The 24176-nt window shown below is 39.5% G+C and overlaps 3 protein-coding genes across 6 annotated transcripts in view; 1 reads left to right on the top strand and 2 right to left on the bottom strand.

The window, feature by feature from the left end:
• Positions 1 to 106: 106 nt before the first annotated feature.
• On the bottom strand, positions 107 to 5114 carry dusp22b (dual specificity phosphatase 22b). Of its 2 annotated transcripts, XM_005912671.3 has the most exons (7): positions 4914 to 5109; positions 4450 to 4483; positions 4263 to 4345; positions 3321 to 3370; positions 1784 to 1858; positions 663 to 834; positions 107 to 514 (listed from the first exon to the last, which is right to left on the bottom strand). In XM_005912671.3, exons 1-7 carry the CDS (start codon positions 4932 to 4934, stop codon positions 374 to 376), a joined length of 576 nt encoding a protein of 191 aa, XP_005912733.1. In that variant the 5' UTR covers positions 4935 to 5109; the 3' UTR covers positions 107 to 373. The 2 variants fall into 2 exon arrangements, with proteins under 2 accessions (XP_005912733.1, XP_042075407.1); XM_042219473.1 differs by lacking the exon at positions 4263 to 4345 and having other exon boundaries at positions 4914 to 5114.
• Positions 5115 to 7564: 2450 nt separating this feature from the next.
• Positions 7565 to 15057, top strand: ripk1l (receptor (TNFRSF)-interacting serine-threonine kinase 1, like). 3 transcript variants are annotated; one of them, XM_014332540.2, is made up of 11 exons: positions 7565 to 7835; positions 8029 to 8191; positions 9312 to 9468; positions 9611 to 9748; positions 9830 to 10061; positions 10153 to 10302; positions 11068 to 11144; positions 11311 to 11386; positions 11542 to 12138; positions 12270 to 12335; positions 13809 to 15057. In XM_014332540.2, exons 1-11 carry the CDS (start codon positions 7781 to 7783, stop codon positions 14105 to 14107), a joined length of 2010 nt encoding a protein of 669 aa, XP_014188026.1. In that variant the 5' UTR covers positions 7565 to 7780; the 3' UTR covers positions 14108 to 15057. The 3 variants fall into 3 exon arrangements, with proteins under 3 accessions (XP_014188026.1, XP_014188022.1, XP_014188024.1); XM_014332536.2 differs by having other exon boundaries at positions 7566 to 7835; positions 12270 to 12419; XM_014332538.2 differs by having other exon boundaries at positions 7567 to 7751; positions 12270 to 12419.
• Positions 15058 to 18775: 3718 nt separating this feature from the next.
• opn7a (opsin 7, group member a) overlaps positions 18776 to 24176 on the bottom strand; it is a 5935-nt gene continuing 534 nt past the window's right edge. The window contains exons 2-5 of the mRNA XM_005912852.2: positions 22789 to 22951; positions 22568 to 22695; positions 21002 to 21336; positions 18776 to 19470 (exon numbers count right to left, since the gene is read on the bottom strand). Coding sequence (XP_005912914.1) covers positions 18829 to 19470; positions 21002 to 21336; positions 22568 to 22695; positions 22789 to 22951 — 1268 coding nt within the window. The 3' untranslated portion in view covers positions 18776 to 18828. The remainder of the gene's footprint in view (positions 19471 to 21001; positions 21337 to 22567; positions 22696 to 22788; positions 22952 to 24176) is intronic.

Below are 24176 nucleotides of genomic sequence, written 5' to 3'. Positions count from 1 at the left end.
CAGACAAACAGGAAGACAACCAGGAAACAGAGCTGTAAACTGAGCACAGAGTGTGTCTTATCACCTTCAACATGACAGCCCACTGACCAGAAACCTCACAAAACACTTGAATTCATTACTTTTATTGGACAATATGAAATCATAACAGCACACAGTTCAGAACATTTATAAGTTAAGAAAACAGTACCAGGAACATCAAGTAATCAACACTAAAAATGACTGTGGACTGTACACAATAATGAATAGTCTTTTGCAGTATTTTATGTCCATGATATTTAAAGAATCCTTCCATTTGCAATACAAACACAGACTTCCAGATGGGTCTGTAACTTGTCTTTCCATAATCTTCCAGAGACCTCATCAAAACAGCTCATCAGATACCTCCAGGTGGGGTGTTTGCAAGTTCTTCTATTGCTTCAGCCTTGACTTTAGATGCCTGATCAAGCAAGTCACGTATATCAGCTTCATCATTAAAAGGATTCTCCTTGTATTCTGTCCGTAGCCACTCTCTGAACTATAGGAAGAAAAGGTTAAGTCTGTTAAAAGCAACGTAGGCAATTTTACTACATATACAACAACAATGATGTCAGTTTGAATTGCAAGGGTATACTTCCTGTCTTTTCATGCTTCATTTTCAATATGCTGGCTTTGTTACCACCAACCTGTTCAGCTTGAGCTTTTTCAAATTCCTGGAGCTGCCGCTGGAAGCCCAGGTTTGGGCCAGCGCACGGCCGGACCACCTTCACCGCAGCCAGGGCTTCCTGCCAGCCCAATCCTGTCACCGTCATTATGTAAGCTACAACCAGCGTGACACTACGGGACACACCAGCCAAACTGTATGAAGAGCGGGATGGAAAACAAACACTACAAGATTTAGCAATTATGAATAAATCATTGTCAGTATTCACCCATGACACATTTACTGTAGATAGCAAATGACTTTCTGTCTAAACTGGCTCGTGTTACATTTGTACAAGCAAGCGCAATGTCCTGGTTTGAGCGATTTGTCCTCATTTAGAAAAATGTAGATGAATATTCAGAGTGTGCAGATGTTTATTAATAACACAAGCAAATAAAACTATCATGCAAAGAAGTAGTGGTGGTAATAAGGTGGAATGAAAGTCCAAATCTGACAGTAATCACTGCATTTAACACGGCGCATCTTGTTTAAAAAGGAAGATAAGTTCAGGAAGTCCAGTCCAGCAACTGGAAAAAAAGATTTGTTACCAGGAATATTTATAATTCTGTATTCTGTGCACACAATTTATTGCACAATTATACTGCAAGCAAAAGTAAAGGTGAGATACATAAAATAAATGAATAAGTTTTGGCCTTTGCAATGAACAAGGGACTAAGCATTCATAATTAGAGAAGGCATTGTAAAAGCAGCTCTTAAAAATAGCCACTTGTATTTCTGAGAAGACCCTCTGTCTAGCCAAATATAACTTTACCCTGTGAACACTTGGTCAGCTACCCTAGTACACGAACACAATGCAGTCAGACTTGTTACTGTACTCTGTTTTAGGAAGTTCAAGAATAGGTTTTTATCACTTAATCTCTTCTGCAAAGCAGTCACACATGAGTTCATTTGTGCACTTGTTTGTTGTGATCTGGGGTTTTTTTCCAGCTTTAAATTAACTACATTTAAATTTCACCATGTCTGCAACTGTTTGAGACAGACAGAGTGAATCTATATAGGTCCGTTATTCAAATTTCACCTCTCAAGCTTGAGTGAACCTAAATTCTAGCTTGCAGGTAAAGATACAAGTAATCTAGGTCTCACCAGTGAACTAGGCAGCCTTCTCCTTTTAGGCGGGACTCGTGCATGAAAACAATACTTTGTTTGAAGTACTGAGATCTGTGGGGTACAAAAAAAGGAATGTAAAAATGGCTCCTGACTACCTAAAAACTGCTATGCCAACACAAAATCGCAGACTATATGCTGTTATTTTATCTATGCCATGTTTTTGTGAAAGGCATGGGAATGTTTTTGTAACTGGCATGTGAAACTATTGCTCATCCTCTCCCCATGAGGATCAGGGTGTGTTCATCTCAAGTAGCTGGTGTCATATTTCATGCAACAGGTCTCGAACAGCAAATGTCATGTTCTCAAAACCTTAGAGGTATGAGACATATGGGGGTGCTAAAGATGGTAGGTGCACATGTGTGCATATTTGTAGCATATCACATGTACAGCTCTGTGAAAAGATTTCCTCCCTTCCTGAGTTCCTTTGTGTGTTTTTGTCATACTTATGTGTTTCAGATTTTTTGAATTTCACTCCACATCCAGCCTGGATTACTGCCAGACATGTTAAATTTGTTACATCTGGTGTAAAACTAACAAAAGCATCTCATAAAAAGAATATCATAGCAACAGTCAAACATGATGGTGGTAGTGTGATGGTCTGGGGCTGCTTTGCTGCTTCAGGACCTGAACGACAAGTCATAATTGACAGAAACATGAATTCTGCTCTCCACCAAAAAGTCATGAAGGAGAATGACTTTTTGGGTGTCAGTTCTTGAAGTTTAAGCACGTTTGAGTTATGCACACACCAGCAAGTCCACCTCTGAAGGGGTCAAAATGAAGGGTTTGGAGTGGCCTAGTGAAATCAGACTGAGATGCTTTGGTATGACCTTAAACAGGCCTTTCATGCTGGAAAACCCGCCAATGTGGCTGAATTAAAACAATTCTGCAAAGATGAGTGGGCCAACATTTCTCCACAGTGATGCTAAAGCGTGGCAACACCAGTGATTAGTTTTAGGGGCAGTTATTTTTTCAATTGGGCGAGGTGGGTTTGGATAACTTTTTCCCTTAATAAATGAAACTATCATTTATAAAAATAAGAAATCAGGAAGAGGGCAAACACTTTTTCACAGCACTGAACATGTCTAGGTGTGTTTGTGTATACCTCTGCTAGCTAGCCAGCATACCATTTGCCAATAATCGTGCTATAATTCAAGGACTTAGCTGCAAGACATTGGTCATTGCTTTTAGTGTGAATATAATTAAAGACTATTGTAACACAAGCACCACCCTTGGCCATCTTCTCTAGTTTCACATAGAAATAACTGCGTGTATTTGAACGTCACACATACCTACCAAAATAAGAGCCAAGAGCTAAGTCCATTTGTGTTACTGTGCTCTTGTCAGAAAATAAATGTTTAGCTTGGGAAAGCATATCATTTACACTTTATCTTGGAGAAAATGAACCTTAGACACCCACACAAAGAAGCCTCAAATGGATGTAGTACTCTCTCACTCTGCCTCAGCTTTTCATTGTTCTGTGCCGCGCTGCTGTGCTGCACAATTTGGTACTTACAGGTTTTGTGTGGGAAGGTCAGCTGCTGAAATGCAGAGATAGGTCATCTCCTGGTGGACAGAGTATACTAGTCAAATGTCACGTTCTCCTAAATATTTAACACAGATCAGCTAACAGAATGAAGAATATAATAAATGTCACCAACACACCAACACAATCAGTGATTCACGATGTGTGTTGCTTATGGTGAGGGCAGGCTGTGTAACTAAAGCTGATTAGCCACTATACTAAAAACGCCAGCCTAATTGTTCTGTTGTCCCATTAAATTAGCTCTGAGCTGTCAGGTCATGGACCTGGGAACTCTTTGGTGTCCTGCGGCAACCTCAGCTGTTCCAACTTATCCCGCTGATGCTTGATGGGATCTTGGAAGTTTAGAAACCATGACAAGACCAACCTCGGGCTCTCAGTTGCATTTCTCTCATTGTAAATAGTTTGTGCTCTCTATCCCTGCTGTTCAGGAGGTACCATTGGCAGGGTGGGGGGTGTCTTTACATGTTAAAGCGTCAAAATCAATAATCCAGAAAAAAAAGAATAATGAAGAGAGACCGCATAGTCCGAGCTGGTTGAGACAAGAACAACCGCCTACTCTGAAACCCACGCAGGCACACAACTCAGCACACTGACAAACCAACTGCTGTTGACTGGCATTTTACATGATACTCCAAAGAATCACATGAGTAAAAGAAAGTCCCCTGTGTATGTTTTACTCGCACGGAAATGAGAGCTGTTTGCTCAAGGAAAAGAGCTACTGATACACAGTGGTTCCTGAACAACCTGACAGACCGGGTCAACTGTGGAGGGTGTCTGACTGCTCTCAGCCAATCAATCTGCTCAGCTTGTTTGCTGGATGACTCTATTTAAAAATTTATTAGAAATTCAATATGTGTACCTCTATGATACACCTGGGTGCTAAGACATTATAAGGCAAAGGGAGCTTCTCACCTGGAGGATAGGAGCTGCACTGTCATGAATCGACAGGATGTGTGTAATGTTGTTTCTGGCTAAGTGTTCTCTGTCCCTTGCATCTGACAGAAACGCATAACAGCACAGTCGAACAGCGTTATTATATCTGCACACATATAAGAAGTCAATTTAAAAAAAATAATAATAAAGAGAAAATGAGACACACCTTTGAAATTTCCCAGGTATAAATCAGGAAGGACCTATAAGGAAAAAGAATACCGATTGCTATATCAAAAACCAATGATTGATACTGAGGTGGTGCAAACTGATTAAAGACCAGTCAGCTACAAAGATAAATGAAACCCTAAAATATGAAGTTATAATTACAAATTGTGTCATTTGATGGTCTGAATAGATAAATATTCAAGCACTAAATGATAATAACTAAAACAACAACAACAACAAAAACAATAACTATGCCAAAAATAATTCTAGTTTGATCACTGAACTGTGCTGTGATTAAGTATTCTAACAGCGATGCTACATTTTCTAATATTGCAAAGTTAACGAGGAACCAAACTTTTTATTCTATGAAACGTCCAAAAATGACCAGCACCTATCTTTAAAACACTGAGCACCGCTCACACAATAATTCCAACCTGAGGAGCACGGAAGAGAGGAAAATCGTACCTTGTTGATGCCATTACCCATGCTGAAAGACCCGCCTCACAGGAGAAGAGTTGGAAGAAATGTCACACGCAGCAGCCTCGGCGCTGGAAAACGCGTATCCGGCGTCTCGATGCCTTCCCAAACCCGCTGAAGGGGAGCAAACGCAGTAGGTCTGCGTCCGAGCGAGCCGAGCACTGCTGCCCGAGGTTCCCGAGGTGGATGCTGGGAGCTGTAGTTTCCTAACGCAAAGGGCGTTGCAGACCTGTAGTAGATGTGTGTGGAGGAGTTAAACAGCCCCACATAAAAATATAATTATAGAAATCAATGAAAAGCTCAGTAATTTAATCAATATTGAATCAGAGATAGATAGATAGATAGATAGATAGATAGATGATAGATAGATAGATAGATAGATAGATAGATAGATAGATAGAGATAGATAGATAGATAGATAGATAGATAGATAGATAGATAGATAGATAGATAGATAGATAGATAGATAGATAGATAGATAGATAGATAGAGCCAGGACAGACAGGAATGGATCTTCTCACCTTCAACCAAAACCTCACAAAATACTTGTCTTTATTTCCTTTGATGTCATTATAACAACACAGTGCAATAACACTGAAGATCGCGGTTTCTAACAAAGCAAAACACAAAGTATCCACAGGTTGTTTGTTCTGTTCCATACAGACGACCCAGTTTGGATGCCATCACTACCACCAGCAGAATGATGGCACCTGTGGAAAGGCTTTTAAGCAGGACAAACAGGAAACAGAATCTGCAAGCTGAGTATAGAATGTGACTTATCACCCTCAATCAAGAGAACCTTGACTTTATTCCTTTTATCTAACAGGTTGAAGTAACTAAAATAAATTGAAAACACAGCGAAAACCACTGTTTGCAACAAAGTGAATTATAAAATATTTTCTGATTTATTTATTAAAAAATCAGTAAATATTACTGATTTCCCCTACAGACCAGCCAGTGTGGATGCCCTCTCCACCAACAACACAACGTTTATTGTGACACCTTTGAAAAGGCTCTTCCAGAAATCGCGCTTATCCAAATGATTTTTCAAACAACATATGAAGGCACGTTTGGTTAGAAAAAAACTTTAATCTATGCTGCAGACATAATCAACTAGATGCATTCTGGCAGTTAACCAGTCTGAACAGAAATAGAGTGTGACTGCTGAAGGAGGCACTGAGAAACCAACGACAGGCTCGGGACTCTACAGTGCTGCTATTACAGAGAAATGATGGCATATGTCAGATCTCTACTGATAATTACTGTGATAAAGACATCAACAGGAAGTGCTGCTACCCACTGCCCAACATTGACAGCACATTTACACCGCAGACACCAGTTCACTTAACTTCCTGGTAATGTGTTGTTTTGCTATGTGGGGCAGCTTGTGACTGCCAGCCTCTACTCTACAGCTTGAATGGGAGGAAAGCATCTGCGACAGAGATGTGATGCACTTACTACACAGAGTAATGCGAGCTGGTTATCAGTCCACCCATCCGGTTTATGCATGAGGGTATGTATACTTTTCCCCTAGTTTTATTGCTTTTAAGAGCTCTGCACACTGGTGAATGTACTCTAATAGTAATCAATCAATCTAAAATGTTACTTGGATTCACAAGAAAACTGGGCAGGAGACAACATCAGATATTTTTTATCACTTCTTGTAGTTTTGCCATAAAGTAAGTTGAGTTTATAGAGAGAGTCAACACACTATTGGACCTAAACTCATTTGTAAACCGCCAAAACTGAATGAGAACGCTGCCCGATACTGTGCCACTAAACAAGGTCATCTATGTGAATCTCCAAGCAGTCATAAGTAGGTGGAATTTAAGCTTGAATTCAGTCATTTCACTCACCAGCTTGTTTTTGTCTTTTAATTGTTGGTAAGAGCACTCCATTTCTCCTCAAGTGTCAATTACCACCAATAAATGTAATTAACAGAAAAAAGTTGAAGAAAAAAACTTGCAAGGCAATAAAATGGAGACAATATGAGCCAGGTAAATATGATACTGCTTTGATGTGGCTTTGGTGTGCAAAAGGAGGAATTTATAGTGTGGGCGTTCACAGATAGGCTGCCCAAAATGTAGGCCTACTTGTAGTACATCGCCCACATTGTCAGTGGCTACAATTCAGGTGGTTTCCCGCTCTAGTTTCGCATAAATATTCAATTTATCAATGAACTTGTTTTTTTTTTTTTCGGTCAGTGCTTCATTTTAATTACTCCATCATATTAACTTGTCTTTTGGGGTTATTATTTAAAAAAAAAAAAAAGCAAACAAACAAAATAAAACGTCAAAGTCCTCATCTTAACTTAGCTTAGCTTACATCTTAATTTTTTAATTCGATGAGAACGTTTTTTTCCCTCCTATGACAACTGCCGTTTAGATCCAGCTAGAGCGATTCATCAGTGTCACCATCATGAAATATGAACAGGCCTCTCCTGCAAAGACTTTCACCACTAGGTGGCACCAACGTCACACTCAACGATTTACAGCGATCGACAAAAATTGCAGTGTTGCCCCCCCCGCAAAAAAGAAAAAAGAAAAAGAAAAAGAAAAAACAATGTGAACACAGCAGATAAGACAAGTAAACACACACAAAGATTAATAATCTTATCCCGTATTTCTGCTTTGTGTTAAAGGCATCTCCGACAGTACATAGTTGAATCTACTAGCACCCCTGGATTGTTTCTGTCATCGATTTATAAGCCTGCTTGTAGTTTTTTTTTCTTTTTATCTTGCGCTTTTCACTTTTGAAGTAGGTCGTCGAGGAAATCCCGGAAATAGAAATAAACTGCTTTACTTGGACCTTTCCAGCACATTTTCGGTAACTGTTTTGTTTGATACTGGAAGTGAATGGATATGTTCCCCCTACAGTTTTGTTTCCCGAGTAATTCATTTAGTTATGGAAGTAAGTCAGTTAAAGATGCCGACACTTTGGGATAGCCTGTGTTGTTAGCTGACCTCTGTCACAGTGTTGTGATTGTTACGGATGTTGATTAGCCGATTCACTAATTAAACTGTGTCCTGTGCGCTTTGTCACGGCTTTGTTTGAGCTGTAGGTTTTTTGTTTTTTCCGATGTGACACTGTGAATTCTTCCCAGGGATGGCCACCGCGCCTGAGTCCTCACTTCACATGAGGTCGACGGATCTCATTATAAAAGAACCCCTGGATTACGGAGGTTTTGGAGAAGTTTACTTATGTTATCATGTGACGCTGGGCCAGGTGGTGTTAAAGACTATGTACACTGGACGTCTGCGCAACGAGTAAGTTGTTGTTGTAGTTGTTGTAATATGTTACTGCATGTGCTACCCAAGGGTATTCCCCTTCGTCCAACGATAACTTGAATCATGTGTCCTGCGAAGTTTTCCACGCAACCAAGCGAGACACTTTTAGAGCGTGGAGAAAGTATAATAACACAGACGAATACACACGTATGTAAATGAATGTACTCGTTATTACGGTTGTCTATACCAAGGTAGTGTGCTGTGAAAAGGGACACTACCTTGGACACTACCACTTCCCTTTTGAACAAGGAAATAGAGACAGGTTGATTCAGCTCAATGCCGAAGAAGTCCAAAATCAGTTTTTATATCCGGATATACACGAATTTAAAGAAAACTCGTTCCTATAAAGGGTAAAGTTTTAAAGTTAGGGATGATACTCAGTCTAGCACTAAGAACACAGACTAAATTAGCTACTAGATCCAAGGCCATAAGATTTCTTGTGAGACATGCCTGGACTGTACAAAAACAAAACGGTTCTTTCCCATGAATTAATTATTCTATTAATTATTAACTATTTAGGTTTTTTTTTAAATTGTGAAGAATATCTGTTCACTTTTTATTTTTTGAGACCAAATTTCAAATGTAGTGCGTTGTCCCCATAACAGTCTGCATGTAAATAAATACAAAATGAATTTAGAATTGTATTTATGCATTTATAAATACAAAATATTAACAGTGATTATAAAAATTGTTGCTGATATTTTTACTTGTCAGCTTATTGTTTGTATCTCAGATGCGCTGTGAGGCACGTGCCAATCCAAAGTCTTGCCTCAGTACTTTCAATCAGCTCCACCAAATACCAAAAAAATGTTTAACATAATTTTAAAAAATGTTGTCTTTATCTGAATCCCTATCAGTATAAGATGATAAATGTATTTCTGTAGCACTAGAAACAGAATCACTGCTCTGGCTTGTCTGTATGATTATAAATGGTAACAGAAACACAGAATTAAAGACTATATTTCTTACTTATCTGTTACTGCACACCCACACATGCTTAAATATCAGAATTGGGTTATTGAAGTCGGTAAGAATATGCTCGCATTGTCAGTTTTCCTATGCAAAAGCTTTCTCTTATTACATTTAACAAATTTTCCAGGGAGAGTAAAAAATCGCTACTGGAGGAGGGAAAGATCATGGCGAGCCTGAACCATGAGCGAGTGGTCAAGTTGCTGGGTGTGATTATGGAGGATCGAGATTGCTCTCTTGTCATGGAACTCATCCCCAGAGGCAACCTTCTGGACATGCTGGAGACCGTTAGTAGGCTTAAATCAATAAATACCTGTAACAAACAGCTTTTGTGGTTTTCATCGATAGCGTGTCGCCTTAAAGAGTTCCACTTTTGTCAGTTTATCATGAACTGAAGCATTATTACACTATAATCTCTGTGTTCTTCAGGTCAGTGTGCCGATATCTATCAAGGGAAGAATCATTCTAGAGATTTTGGAGGGAATGATGTACCTCACAGAAAAGAGTATCATACACAAGGACATCAAGCCAGAAAACATCTTAGTGGACAAGGATTTTCACATCAAGGTACATTACACTCTCTGGGTCATGACACATGTAGGATTCTGTCTGCTGGCATTCACAGTCATGGTGAAGGATTTCTTGTAGATTGCAGATCTTGGTCTGGCCACCTGCCAGACGTGGAGTAAACTCACCAAGGAGGAATCTCGCAGGAAGAGCCGTATGGGGCGATCGACTGGTGTGAGAGGAGCTGGCACACTGAGCTACATGGCCCCGGAGCACCTGGAGAGTATTCATAATCCCTCCACTGAGAAGTCTGACGTGTACAGTTTTGCCATCGTGGTGTGGGTCATTCTCACAGGGGAAGAGCCATATGCAAGTGAGCTGTGATATCATGACATGCCAAAGATTACCAGATGTAGCATATCCACTGCATACAGCATTTAAAGAAAGCATCTTTTTATGCCCAGATGCCAGGAGTGAAGACCAAATCAGCCAGTGTGTTCGTAACGGTGACCGACCGGCAGAGGATCTTATTCCAGAAGACACACCTTCTGAAATAATTCAGCTCATGAAAAGATGCTGGGATCGCAATCCTGAGGAACGGCCGACTTTTAAAGGTTTCCTTTTTGTATTTGTGAATTATAAGCAAAATAGCACTCATTGATGAAACCACGTACACTCATTAGGTACATTTCCCAGAAATTTTGGTCCATATCAACACGATAGGATCACACAGTTGCTGCAGATTTGTCAGCAGCACATCCAAGATGCAAATCTCCTGTTCCACCACATCCAACAAATGCTCTGTCTGACTGAGATCTGGCAGTTTGAGTGCAGTGAACTCAGTCTGTGGTCTTATGCTGCTCTAACACATCTGCCACAAGACTCGACTTGTTGCGCATTCAGATAAGATGCTCTTCTGTAATGAGTGGTTATGTGAATTATTCTTGCTGTTGAGTAATTGTTGCCTTCCTGTCAGCTCAAAGCAGTCTGTCCATTGTCCTCTGAGGTCTAGTATCAATAGTATACAATACAATAACAATATTTTCTCTTTGTTTAGATCATGTTCATATGTAAATCTTAAAGTTGGTCGTGTATGAAAATTCCCGTAGATCAGCAGTTTCTGGAATAAACAGACCAGCCGCTTTGGCACCAACAAACACACTAGATTTAAAGTCACTTAAATCATCCTCAGTCTGAACTTCAGGTCATTTTGACCATGTCTACACATCTAAATGCATCGAGTTGCTTGTTGGTGTTCACGAGCAGTCGAACAGATGTATCTAATAAAATGGCCAGTGAGTGTATAAAGTGAATGCAACACTTTTGTTTGTTGAGTTTTGTTGAGTCAGTTTTCTTTCCTCTTATTTAATGTCTCGCAGAGGCCTACAACATCTTCCGTCCTTTCTACATGGAAAACCTTGAACCGCTTGTAGAGGAAGATTTACTTCACCTGAAGGTTGAATAAATATTTTCTATATGTGATCTTTTTTTTAAAATAATCACAGACATTAAGCAGTATTTTAATAAAAACAAACATTATATATATATAGTGTAACATATCTTCCTAATGACAGTGTTATTAAAATTTTAGTTTTTTAAAATTAATTCATTTATTATTGCAGAATTCATACGAAGGCCCAGATGATCTTGTTGAGAAGATGAAGTCTTTATCAGTGAGCCCTGAAAGTTTTTCAGGAGGTGAGTGTGCTCCATAAACCCGGTCGTCAGAAAAAAAACGCATTGTATATTTTCTGATCCCCTCCTTTGCATTCTGTGCTACATTTAATGCTGCTTAGAAATCCTGAAAACGTTTGAGCAGCTTTATTGTTTTACTGTCTCTCCTCAACTTGTAGATTGCCCCGCTCCGTTGATAAGTTCAGACAGAAGTGTGTCCGTGCCAGTTGAAGCCAGTATCGAGGATCTGCACGGCAACCAATATGAACAATGTCCAGGGCATCTTCAGACAGATGCTAAGGCAAGTAACAGCCCTTCAGAGTTGCAGGAGAAGCTGGATCGGGAGCTTCAGTACCACAAACACGGCAGTTATAACTGTGAGAACCACTCCGATGCTGGCAACTCCTTCCATACCGCAAATCCTTTCCTGCGAAGCAACGTCAGCATTTCGGATCACTCTGCACGGCAACCAGAACAAGAAAAATCTTCTGTACTCTCCTGGACAAAAGCTGAGCCGTTGCGGCCCACAAACCAGGAAGAGCCTTGGTATCGTCCCTCTGCAGGTGCCTTTGAGACCTCTTCCACACCTACTCCATTCCCCTTACCTATATCTTCGAGCACACCCTCTCTGTCAGCGTTTAACCAGCAACATCCCCACTCCCACTTCGACCGGCAGCAGTCCTGGCCAACTTACCCAGTGTCTGATACGTCTGCCCCTGACCTCACCTCTGGACATCTTTTGACCACTTCAAAGAGTTGCCAGATGCACGATCAGGGTACGATTAAAACATAAGTGTTTGAAGAAATTCTGAATCTAATCCCTGAGGGGTGTCCCCAGCTTTTTGTGTTATCTCCTTGTTTTTGGATCAGTTGTGTTTACGTGTGTTTGTTTTTGTTTTCTGACCAGGACCCCTTTACATTCAGAATGCCAGCGGGATTCAGATTGGAAGCAACAACACAATGAGCATCAGAGGTTATGACCCCTCTCTTAGCTTGTCATCTGTATCTGCTAACAGCTCAACTAACTCTCCCATCAAAGAAGGCATTCAGAAATATGGTAAAACATAACATTTCTGTCTGTTTATGAACTTTTCATGCCTGAAGATCACAAATGCACTTTTAATTTACTAGAGCTGTAGTTGAACACGTTGTTGTGATTTTTATTTTTATTGGCTCATCTTTCCAAACCCCAGAGATAGATAGTTTGGTCACATATGACCATTAGAAACCCATAAGCTTTAATTTGCCCTTCTAAGTTTTTCTGTGAGCAAAGAAATATTTTTGCATATAGTGTTACAGTGTTGTGCAAAAGTCTTCAACCACTCTTCATTTCTTCATGGTTTGCTAGAAAAAAATGGTAAATAGGTGCAGAAATGTATTGAAACGTGCAAAAATCAAAGGAAATCCAGTATATAAGGCAATAATAGAGTTTGTACAAGGTCAGTATTTGGTATTACCATCTTTATTCTTCTGACTGAGCTCTTCAGGAGTAGTTCTCCAGGGTTCTCGAAGTACATTCAAAGCTCTTCTTTGGATGTTTGCTGCCTTTTCTTCTGTTCTCAAGATGATCCCACACTGCCTCAATCCATGACAGTGTTTTTCTATCCAGGTAGGCCTATACTGCAGTAATGCATTGTCATGCTGAAAAATCAGGCTGTTGCAAATTAAGCTGTTGCTTTCCAGATGGTATTGAATGGCAGATCAAAATCTGAATTAAAACTTTAACATTTGAATTCATCACTCCATATGAGTGTTGTCACTGGTTTCCAGTAAGTTCTTGTGTAATTTGGAATACCTCAGCCTCGTCTCCTGGTTTCCCTTCATTGAGAATGGCTCTAATATATCTCTATCTCTAATATATCTTAAATTACACTAACCTTAATGCCAAGATATGCCAACGTTTTAGAGAATAGGTCTTTAGGAAACATCTTTTTGTGCAAAAATACTGTTTGTTGGCATTTTTCATCAATTCGACTGGAGAAAATGTGAACAAATGATGTGTTTTTGGAACAGACTGCTAGTAACAAAGAACCTAGAGATAAAATTTGAAATAAGCTTTGTGGAGACACAACACTGGTTTATTTAAAGAAAAAAAGATTCCTCTGACAACGGTCAGGTACAAGGAATGCAATGAAAATCTGTGAAAAAAGCAGCCAGTGTCCAAAGAAAAACTTTGAAAGACTGTCAGAAAGCCTGGAGAACTATTGATCAAGACCACTTTTTAAAAATGACTCCTGGCTCCTTGGAAGCAAGATACGAATAAAAGAGTGGTGGCTCAAGACTTTTGCACAGTACTGTATTCACCAAAACGCATTTTGTGTTTCCTTGAGTTCTAACAAACATATTGCATTTCCTTCCTCATAAAACTTTACTTTCTTTCGCTGGATGCAGCATATTCTGTTGCTGCTGGCACCTCTGTAATATATTTATCTTGTGTTTCCGTTAGAGGACCATGCTGTGATGGAGGAGCACCTGGACGTGCTGAGAGAAAACATTGGGACCAAGTGGAAGCGCTGTGCGCGGCGTTTGGGTCTGACCAATGTGGATATAGAGACCATAGAGCATGATTGCTATCGTGATGGCCTGCCAGAAATGGTGCACCAGATGCTGGAGCGCTGGAAAATGAAGGAGGGCTGTATTGGGTGTACAGTTGGGAAGCTTTGCCGAGCTCTAGACGGAAACATAAAGGTAGATGTCATCCAGAAAATACTAGACATCTGCAATTCATCTTCCTCACTGGGATAAACCTTACAGCAACTGACGTGTCTCATGTTCTCTGATTGATTTATCATCTACGGAGGCCGCAATTATAAACTCTGCTCATGGCTCTGAGCCTGAAGGATCATTTTAGTAGAGGTGGACACACTGAAAACTTATCACCTCATCTGAAATACATTTCTCTGCTTTTCAAAAATGATAAACATAGAGCTTAATGTCAGTTTTCTGTGAGCAAAGAAAACTGTCATTAAGTTTTCTTTAAACTTTCTTAGGAAATAGTCTTTGACAAGTTACTAAACACTGTTTCGATGAAATTGAATGCCTTTGTGATATAGCTTCGCCTGCTAAGAAGATATTAACATGAAATTGTGGATTTTTGTATTGCTCTATATGGTGACAAGTCTCTAAATATTCATTTCAGGCTAAGGTTTAAATTTGAATATGAACTGTTTCGAGGTTGTTGGGTTTTGGTTGGTATGAAGAAGCCAGTGGGTTTGTGCACATTAACAGAATAATGAATTCATGTACAGGGACTGTCAAATGGTGTGTGGCACACGTTTATTCCAGTCCAACACAAACATAATGACTACAATCACAGAACAGGTAAGGCCAATGAGCCTGTGACAAGCTGAAAACATCATCAGCAAAACGTCATAAGGAACAATGAAATACAAATGAAAACGTTTGCTGTCACGAGTAAGCCAAACTGCTATCATTAATCTGATGACGGTAAAGCAAAAGTACGCGTGAGTTGGTGATTCAATTCTTTTAATGTTAATGAAGTGATTCATTCAAACATAATAAGCATTTTGGATTGAAACGTTACTTTCTCTCCGTCAGAATTATAGCGTCTTGCCAAAGACAGAGAGTGTGTGTCTGTGTATAGTTAGAGACAATATTGAGGGTCTGCATGTCAAATGTCTTTTCTTCATCTTCATGCAAACTACATTTCAGCATTACAAAAGAACTCCATGTATGAAAAAACCCTCCTTTTTTTCAAACTTTGAATGATTTTTTTAGTCTAGCAGATTCTTCATCATATTCATTACAGCTGTTATCCTCTGACAAATATGTTTATGAAGTTAGTTACTGATAACTAGTCCCGAGCGGTCACTATATCATATGTTTTAAAACAGCAACAGGCTTTCATTTCTAAGTGTGTCGTTCTCCAGTGCAGTACTGTGCAATATTCTTGAGCCACTCTTCATATTGTGCATGAAAAGATTTGTCCTGAGCTGTAGCTCTCCAGGCTTTCTGAAAGTCTTATTATGTGTTTCTTTTGCCATGGGCTGTTTTTCACTCATTTTCAGTTCAGTCATTGTAGCTGACCACTTTCAGAGGAATGTTTTTCTTGTTTTTTAAGTCACCTGACGCTGCAGAATGAATAATTCAAGCATAAGAAATGCACCTAACGCAAGGGACGAGCAAGTGTTGTGTCTACACATAACAGACACCCTAGGAAAGAAACTATTTTTAGTTGTATCTTTAGGCACATGTGCTTTTTTTTACTTGCAGCAAAAACAAATTCTTGTTTTTCACATTTTAGCTGGGTCTGTGAAAAAGACCAAAGATAAAGCAGTTAGACAGGAATAAAATAGCTTTTTGCACCAACAAGGGGATTTCCAAAGAGCAGTTAGCTGAAAACTTACATCTCAGTATGATGTGGCGTCTGTCCTTAAAAAAATATGAGCAAACTAAATAAATGGAGGACAAACACTGAAGTGGCACGCCTAAAAAAATATGCATTTACATCAGATGAATGGGGAGAAAAGGCTGAGGTATGACACAAGAAACTCAAGAACTGGGTTGAAAATCAGTGGGTCCAAATTTAAAATTTGTGGCTCAAATCAATATGTACCAAGTGAGATGTTTACAGATGTTTACAGCAATCTATCTCAGTCATGGTTTTAAGATCATTAGAATTGTATAAACTCTGTTTTTGCCTCCTATACTGTATTTCCATGTTTGCACGTTTCAGTAAATCGCTCTACACTGTTCTCTTGTTTCTAGCAAAATGTAAAGAATTGACAGGTGGCTTGAGACTTTTGCGCAATACTTTATGTCACCGAAAAACACATTTTCCTTCCAAGTAAATATTGTGTAAATGGCCTGTATTTGTATAGCACTTTACTAGTCCCTAAGGACCCCAAAGCGCTTTACACATCCACCCATCCACCCATTCACACACTGGTGATGGCAAGCTACACTGTAGCCACAGCCACCCTGGGGCGCACTGACAGAGGCGAGGCTGCCGGACATTAGCGCCACTTGGCCCTCTGACCACCACCAGTAGGCAACGGGTGAAGTGTCTTGCCCAAGGACACAACGACCGAGACTGTCGGAGCCGGGGCTCAAACCGGCAACCTTCTGATTACAAGACGAACTGCCAACTCTTGAGCCACGATCGCCCCCAGTGTGTGTTTATTTTTCCGTCATACCCAATATCAATGCCAGTTATATGGCAAACTGCCAGGATACATGGTGAGATGTGAGACACAGGTCATTTTTTTAACAATAAAAAATTGTGAGTCAAATCATTGGAGCTGAGTGATCTCTGAGTGAACTGAGCAATCCAGACTATAAAAAGCCAAAAGAAATTCAAACTCGTGTTTTGATGGACTTTTTAATGAATTACCGACATGGTGCTAGTGTACTTTTGCAAATCAGAATTTTTTTCTATGGGGAGTTTATTAGATAAAGAACATCAGTCCCTGAAGTTGATGGTTTAGTGATAACGCTCTGAGCTACAAAGGCACATATACATACTTATATTACATACAAATGCAGATTTAGTTTCAGATTTGAGGATGTTTAAATAGTGCTCTCTGGGTCTGTAGACTATCTGATTATGTACTTATGTACACAGGACATAAAAGAAAAACATGGGAGGGAGCAAAAAAACCCAACAACAATATTTTATTTAGATGAAGTTGTTGTAGAGTCCTTGGATGACCTCATGTAAAGGAACATCAGCCATGAATCTAAAAACGAAGCTTTATGTAAATGGTCTGTTTGGTCCTGAGTAACTGTCCAGATTCAGATTCACATTACCTTTACAGAAAAGATTCAACCACATCCCAAAGGTGCTCTACTGGATTGGGATCTGGTGATTACGGAGGTCATTTGAATACAGTGAATTCACTGTCATGTTCAAGAAACCAGCTTGAGATGATCTGGGCTTTTTAACATGGTGCATCAGGAGATGGGTTCACTGTGCTCATAAATGGATGCAAAGTTTTTCATTTTTTTAATTTAGGTGAGCCTGTGTGAATTGTAGCCTGTTTCCTGTTCTTAGCTGGAGCGACACACAGTATGATAAGGCCATCTGCTTCAGTGTTCAGAGATGCTCTTCTGCATACCTTGGTTTTAACAAGAAGTCACTGTTGCCATAATGTCAGCTCATAGCAGACTAGCTATTTTCCTCTGACAAGGCATTTTCACCCAAACGACTGCAGCTCACTGGATACTTTCTCTTTTTCAGACCATACTCTGTAAACCAAATAAAATCACCTGTCTCTCCTATTCTCAAGCTCAGTTTAAACTCCAGCACGTTGACTTGACCATGTATTGAATAGCTGCCATGTGACTGGCTTATTGGGTATTTGCATGACAGAGCAGTTGAATACATATACACCTAATGAAGTGGCTCATGAGTATATACAAGTAAAAAAAATATTGTTGCATAAAATATTGAGTATTGAGTATTCTCTACTCAGACTGATTTGAAGTTTGTGTTATTGAGTTAGACTGTATAATAACTTAAAAACAGTATTATGCACAAATATTTCATTTTCTAGATCACATACATAGATAATTCACAAAGCACCATCCACTATTACAGTACCTGCAAGTGGTCAGTGTAAACACTGTTTGTAATGTTACAGTAAAGGAAGTGCTGACTCTCAGTTTCTATCTATACACAGGGGTGTGCTGCTGTGATAAATAATCAAAGGAAAAACAATTACCTTGCAAATCACAAAATACCTTTTATACACAAAGCCATGATTATAAATAGCTTAACTCAATATTGCTATGGGATAATGATACGTAGTATAATATAATAAATGCCTCCCAAACATGCTAAAGTAATAAGTTGGGTGTGTCATACATGCTGAATCTCCAAAGGTCAAACTAAAGTTTTTCTTCTACCTGGAACAAATGACTAATATTTTAATAGTAAAAGGCTGGCAGCTATTTGCATAGCACTTCTCTTAGAGTGCATAATTTCACCTTTAACTGGAGGGCACTGTTAGCCAGAAGAATAGTCAAATATGAACAACAAATCCTAGATATGTAAAGCCTAGAAAGTAGAAATGAATTAATGATGATTTTGAACATTTACAGAGAGACTCCACTCGTCTGACCTAGCCAATGTGGAATCGAAATGTAGGCGTGTTTTTTCCATCAGTGCTTGGAAGAGTGTTTGAGGTGGAGGAATATTTTAATGCATTTTACATATTTAGCTGCACTGAAACCCAGAGCAACACCTAAAAAGTGCATCGCTATTGAATGAATACCTTCAAAGTATCTGATAAATTTCCCTGGGAAGTTATTTCAGTTGGTGGAATCCCCCCAAGAAAGTCATCCGAGCCATGCAACTTGGCACATTTTTCATGAATAGGAAGAGAAGTTAAAGAAGCATAAATAAATATATGACATGTTTGTTGCTCAAACACTTCAGGTATGTATCATTAATGCCTGAAAATATTGATACAGTTTGTGAATAAGCTCACAAATCTAAACAAATATCAGGGCCAGGCCACTTTTGCATGCCTTTGAACCATCTCCAAATTGATACAGAAATTATTCGTTTCTAAAGTTCTTTTCCCCCATGAGGTGGCTATAAGGGATTTCTCTTTTCGGCACTCACTTTTTGCGTCCTGCATGTGCGTTAGAGGAACTGGAATGTCTCGATCTTGTGATAACTCTCTACTGGCAGCTGGCTTAGTGACACCAAATATTTGAGGGCTGTGTTTGAAGCACTCAAACACATCCTTGCCCTTCTCACAGCTCTGACCCTTTAATGTCACTATTGGTGGTTGAGCAGCGGAGTTGGATGAAGCAAAGTGAATGGTCTGTCTGTGGACTGCACGAAGTCTGACCCTGATCTTTGGCTTTAAGCAGCACTTTACTTGGCACTGGCTGCAGATGCAGCCCTTCATAGAGACCTGGCATAGTGCACCCAGATCGCTGCATACCATCCTGCGGAAGTTTGGTCTTAGCATCAGGTAGATGATCGGGTTGTAGATGGTGGAGGACTTTGCAAACATGGCTGGCATGGCAAATGCCATGGGAGGAATGTTTTCGACGTGTCCGAAGGCAGCCCACATGGATACGACAGCATATGGACTCCATGCCGCAAAGAAACCAATGCAGACAGCCACACTCAGCTAGCAGGAGAAAGAACACAGAAAGTGTAATTCAACATTTCTTTTCACCAAATCCAATTAATAAAAAAAAACAAAAACACAACTGTAACACTTGTCAACTTTCCCAACTATCTGAAAAACATTACCTTATGTCAGAATACTGGATGAAGAAATCACTTAAATACAGGTTGTATCACTTAAATATAATATGTGTGACAGAGTGAAGCAGGCTAAAAGATCCTGAAAGGGTTACAAAGTTCATGATTTAACAATTAGAAAGAGACTGGGCAAAAATGGCATCAATGGGATAGTTCCAAGTTTAAAACCACTACTGACCAAAAAGAACAGAAAGACTCGTCTCATATTTGCCAACAAACATCTCGTTGGTCCCCAAGACTTTAAGGAAAACTGGACTGTGGGCTGATGAGACAAAAGCTAAGCTTTCTTGAAGGTTTGAGTCGTATTACTGCATAAGAGTAACCCAGCATGTCAGAAAAGGAAGACAGTAACAACAGTAAAATATGGTTTAGTTTTGTATTGTTTACTTCCCCTTTCTGTAAATAAAGCCGTTTTTTGAGTTACGTCCCATTTCCGTGAGTCTGCTTCTGGGTTCTCTCCTGCCTGCACACAGCTGGTTTCATGACACTAAGTATGACAAATACTTACAAAAACCTACAAAATCATGAGGAGCAAATACTATTTCACAGCACTGGAAACAAACGGCTATGTGTTGTAAAGACAAATTTGAATAATGGTGTCCTTGGAATAAAATGAAGACACACTTTTACATTTTGAGATTTTCTTCCATGTGTTTTTGTGAGCCTGTGCAATCACTGCTGGCCTTCCCTGTATTTAATTTTGTGCTTTTGACACCCCCTGCCATTCTCTCTAGACTGTGGTGGAAGAAAAACAAAAAACAAAAAACAAATTTAAAGAAAAAAGCTGGGTGAGGAGATCTACCACTATACCCCCACATGAACAGTTTGTATTTAAAAGAGAACATGCAGAGGCCACAAAGATTTAAAAAGCATTCTTCTCACTCCTCATGATGAGTTTTTTTTTTTTTAAAAATGAATCTCAGATGTTCTTACAGAGAAGAGGATATGATGATTAATCAGCAAAGGCAGCAGTATCCATCACAGTGAAACCAGAACTTCTCTCTTAATGAGAAACTGCATCATGAGGGAGATATATTGAGGTCACTGGCAATTTCTACAACAAATCGAGGCGAGGAACTCTAAACAGGACTCTTCTCTCTAAGGCAGTGTTTTTATAAGCTACCCATAAACCCTTTCCACCAATAACTGGGTGATCACACTATGCAAGTTTTTTTGTCTTCCTGCACTTTAATTTAAAATTGAAAGTGCAGGTGAAAAAAAACTGCAGGTATGAATAAATTGACTAAATCTTTAATTTTTTACTTATTACTTAGTGATTGGCGAGTACTGTATAATTATTCAGTATAACATATTTAAACACATAAACACACATTATGGGAGAACATGGTGAAGGAGTCCACAGAAGTGTTTAACTGAAGTTTACCTTAACCCACCTTAACAATAACTATCTGGATGCTGCTCATGTGAGTCGGCCTCAATGCATGTTGCTCCATAGTTCTGCGAGATGCATGCACTGCGACCAGGATTCCTGTGTAAGATGCTAAGATAGCACAGCATGGAAGGATGTAGCAGAAGATGAACAGTGCCACAGTGTAAGATCGTGCTGTGCTGAGTTGATTGGACAGGCGCCAGTCAATGCAACAGGCAGTGCCGTAAGGCTCTGGTCCATACTCCCCCCAGTGGGCCAGTGGGGAGCATGCAAACAGCAGGGCGTAGACCCAGGCACAGGCAATAAGCAGACAGCCGTGAACAGAGTTAAACCTGTTTCCTGTAAAAACAGACTGTGTTAATATTTTATGATGTGAATGTGAGTTATTATTTATTCCACTGACACACAACTGCATTTGTGGATCAGTGCATTTTTATACTTTAAATGATGGTATGGTAAATGATGCTTTACCATGTGAAAAATACTCTGTGTGCTCTAAGATGCTTATACTCCACAATCTAGTTAATATACAGCATAGTGCTGAAGAACTGCATCTGAATTCACAAGTGTTTAGCTTTTCCCAATGGCTTTTTTGGACTTCCAAGAAAGGTGTTTTTATTATGTTGCATTCCTTTGCATTCTGCAACTGACAGACAGTGATTGGACTACTGTTAAAAGATAACATAAGGCAACCTGAAGAAGTTCAAATTTTTGCAATCTCTACACAGGCTTGTAAGCCAGTCTGCTGAAAGAGCGCCTCACAGGAATGCCAGTTCTCCTTCCAGGAGGCTAATTATGCCTATTCTCATTCATTGGCAATGGCCTGTTTCTTAAGAAGTGAAAATGGTTAAACATTTTTCAGAGAGAGCTCAGTCCCCAGAGAAGGTTCTGTGCATATCCACAGCATTTTACAGGTCTTTTTTTTATTTTAGTTTGGTGATAAGTAGGCTGTACCAGTTTCACTGGAGTAGTAAAAGTACATTGGGTAATTATACAGACTGCTAATTTCCACAGGAGCTCAGGTAGAACATAAAGAGGTTAGGTGACTCGAGGCCTCATTAAGCTGCAGCAGAAGACAAAAGATGAGCCCTCTAAAGCAATCTAAGTTCATCAAATGACGAGTGATGTTACGTCAGCCTTATATACTACGCAGATATTATGTCTGTCAGTGACTGAAAATAAAATAAGCACCTATTTAAATATGCAAGGTTAAATATTACAATTTTAAAGCAATTAATGTGAATATCTCTATTTGTAGGCTCATACTTTAAAATTACTTTTGTCCCAGCAACTAAATTGTCCTACTTTTTTTTAAGGCACTGAAAGAAATGCACTTTTTTGGGATGGGGACCAAATAGAAAACCCAGCTGCACAGTGTTAACCAACATCACAAGCAGTACTTATTGAGCACAGCCCTTTGACTTGTCACTTAACAAAGAAAAGCTAATGTGCAGTGCTTTACAGAGGGCTCAATTCCTTCCACAGATAAATCAACAATCAGCCACTTGGGGATAGGGTAGTTAATCCCGTGTCATTTCACTGAGCAAAAACAGCCTCTTTGAAGACTTACCGTAGAGCGGATAACATACTTTCACAAAGCACACCATGCTTAGCAGGGTTAGAGTGGTCAGACTGCAGATGCCAAACAACATGCCACAAAATGCGTATACGGAGCACACTGTTTTCCCATACAGCCACCTGTGTGGGAGGGCGTGAGAAAGAGGACAGCTCAAAGCAAAGACATAGCTCAAAGATCAATGATTTAGAAGGAGTAGGCGCCAAGTTTTGTACCTGTGGTAGAAACTTGAAGTTATCGCCATGGGGTAGAGGGACAGAGTCAGGCCCAAGTCGCTAACAGCAAGGTTGATGATGAAGTACTCAGCGGGTTTCAGGACGTTCTTTTTCTTGTAAGAGATGTACAACAGTGTGCTGTTGCCAAATAGTGAACATACTCCTGCAAAAATAAACCAGAACAAAAACCCTGAATGTGAATAAAATACTGATGGGATGGTGACAATGGGAGGGATTTTGTTTTGACTTTTCAGAAATTGCTTCATCAAATTCGCTGTCCGTTTAAAACAAGACAAACGTACTGGATAATATGCTTTTTGCCTAGAATACATTAGATATGACTTTTATATCTGTCCAAAAAACATAAAGCCACATAATAAAGTAAATACATAAAGTGCATTAATACAAACACAACACAAAGTGTACTAGATAAAGTGTACTACAACGAAGCACCAGCATGATGTGCTCAAACCTCCCATTCAATCACATCCCAAAGGTGCTCTACTAGTTTGATCGCATTGGAGGATATTTCAGTACAGAAAGCTCAGATCATGTCCAAGAAACCAGTTTGACATGATCTGAGCTTTCTGACATGGCAGTTTATCCGCCTGAAAGCAGCCATCAGGAAATGTGCTCATAACGGGATGGACATGGTCGGCAACAATACTCAGGTAGGCTGTGAAGTTTAAACGATGGCCAGTGAGAGGCCCAAGAACAAAATCTCCCACCCCATTACACCACCTCCAGTATCTAATACAAGCCAGGATGGATCCATGCTTTCATGTTCTTTATGCTAAATTGTGACCCATCCATGCCATCTGAATGCTGCAGCGGAAAGCAAGACTTATCAGATCAGGCAGTGTTCCTGTTCTTAGCTGACAGGAGTGACGGTGCGGTCTTCTACTTCTGTAGCCCATCTGCTTCAAGGTTCAACATGCCGTGTATTCTCCATAAACCATAGAGGTGGTTGTGTGGGTTGTGTCCCAGTAGATCAGCAGTTTGTGAAATACTCAGACTAGCCTGTCCAGCACCAACAACCATGTGATATTCAAAACCATTTAAAACAACTTTCTTCCTCATTCTGATGGTTGGTTTGAATTTCAGCCGTTCATCTTCATCATGTCTACATGCACGAACAAGCACATGAACAGTAGTGGCCACAAAGTGTATATATAACTTTCAAAGTATTATGGTTCTACAGAATAATAAGAAACTCACACTTCTACTGTCTTACAGGCATAACACTGGATACTGCTTTATCATATTTACCTAGCAACATATACAAATACATAGAATTGCTGATGATTCTCTAAAATATTAAATGTAGAGTATCTTCATTAATACTGACAAAATCACTGGTACTATATATATATATATATATATATATA

Source organism: Haplochromis burtoni, unplaced genomic scaffold (assembly GCF_018398535.1).
Source record: "Haplochromis burtoni strain Fernald_Lab_line unplaced genomic scaffold, NCSU_Asbu1 Contig_3, whole genome shotgun sequence".
Lineage (NCBI taxonomy): Eukaryota > Metazoa > Chordata > Actinopteri > Cichliformes > Cichlidae > Haplochromis > Haplochromis burtoni.
This window is presented reverse-complemented; position numbering and strand designations above follow the sequence as displayed.

Excerpts from the sequence above, each read along its gene's own strand:
- dusp22b (XM_005912671.3), bottom strand. The coding sequence starts at position 4,934 with ATGGGTAATGGCATCAACAAG. Across the intron at positions 4,484-4,913 it reads TGGGTAATGGCATCAACAAG|GTCCTTCCTGATTTATACCT; the intron begins GTACGATTTTCC and ends TTTTCCTTATAG. Across the intron at positions 3,371-4,262 it reads GTGCAGCTCCTATCCTCCAG|GAGATGACCTATCTCTGCAT; the intron begins GTGAGAAGCTCC and ends TCTGTCCACCAG.
- ripk1l (XM_014332536.2), top strand. The coding sequence starts at position 7,781 with ATGGATATGTTCCCCCTACAGTTTTGTTTCCCGAGTAATTCATTTAGT. Across the intron at positions 9,749-9,829 it reads ACAAGGATTTTCACATCAAG|ATTGCAGATCTTGGTCTGGC; the intron begins GTACATTACACT and ends GATTTCTTGTAG. Across the intron at positions 10,303-11,067 it reads GGAACGGCCGACTTTTAAAG|AGGCCTACAACATCTTCCGT; the intron begins GTTTCCTTTTTG and ends AATGTCTCGCAG.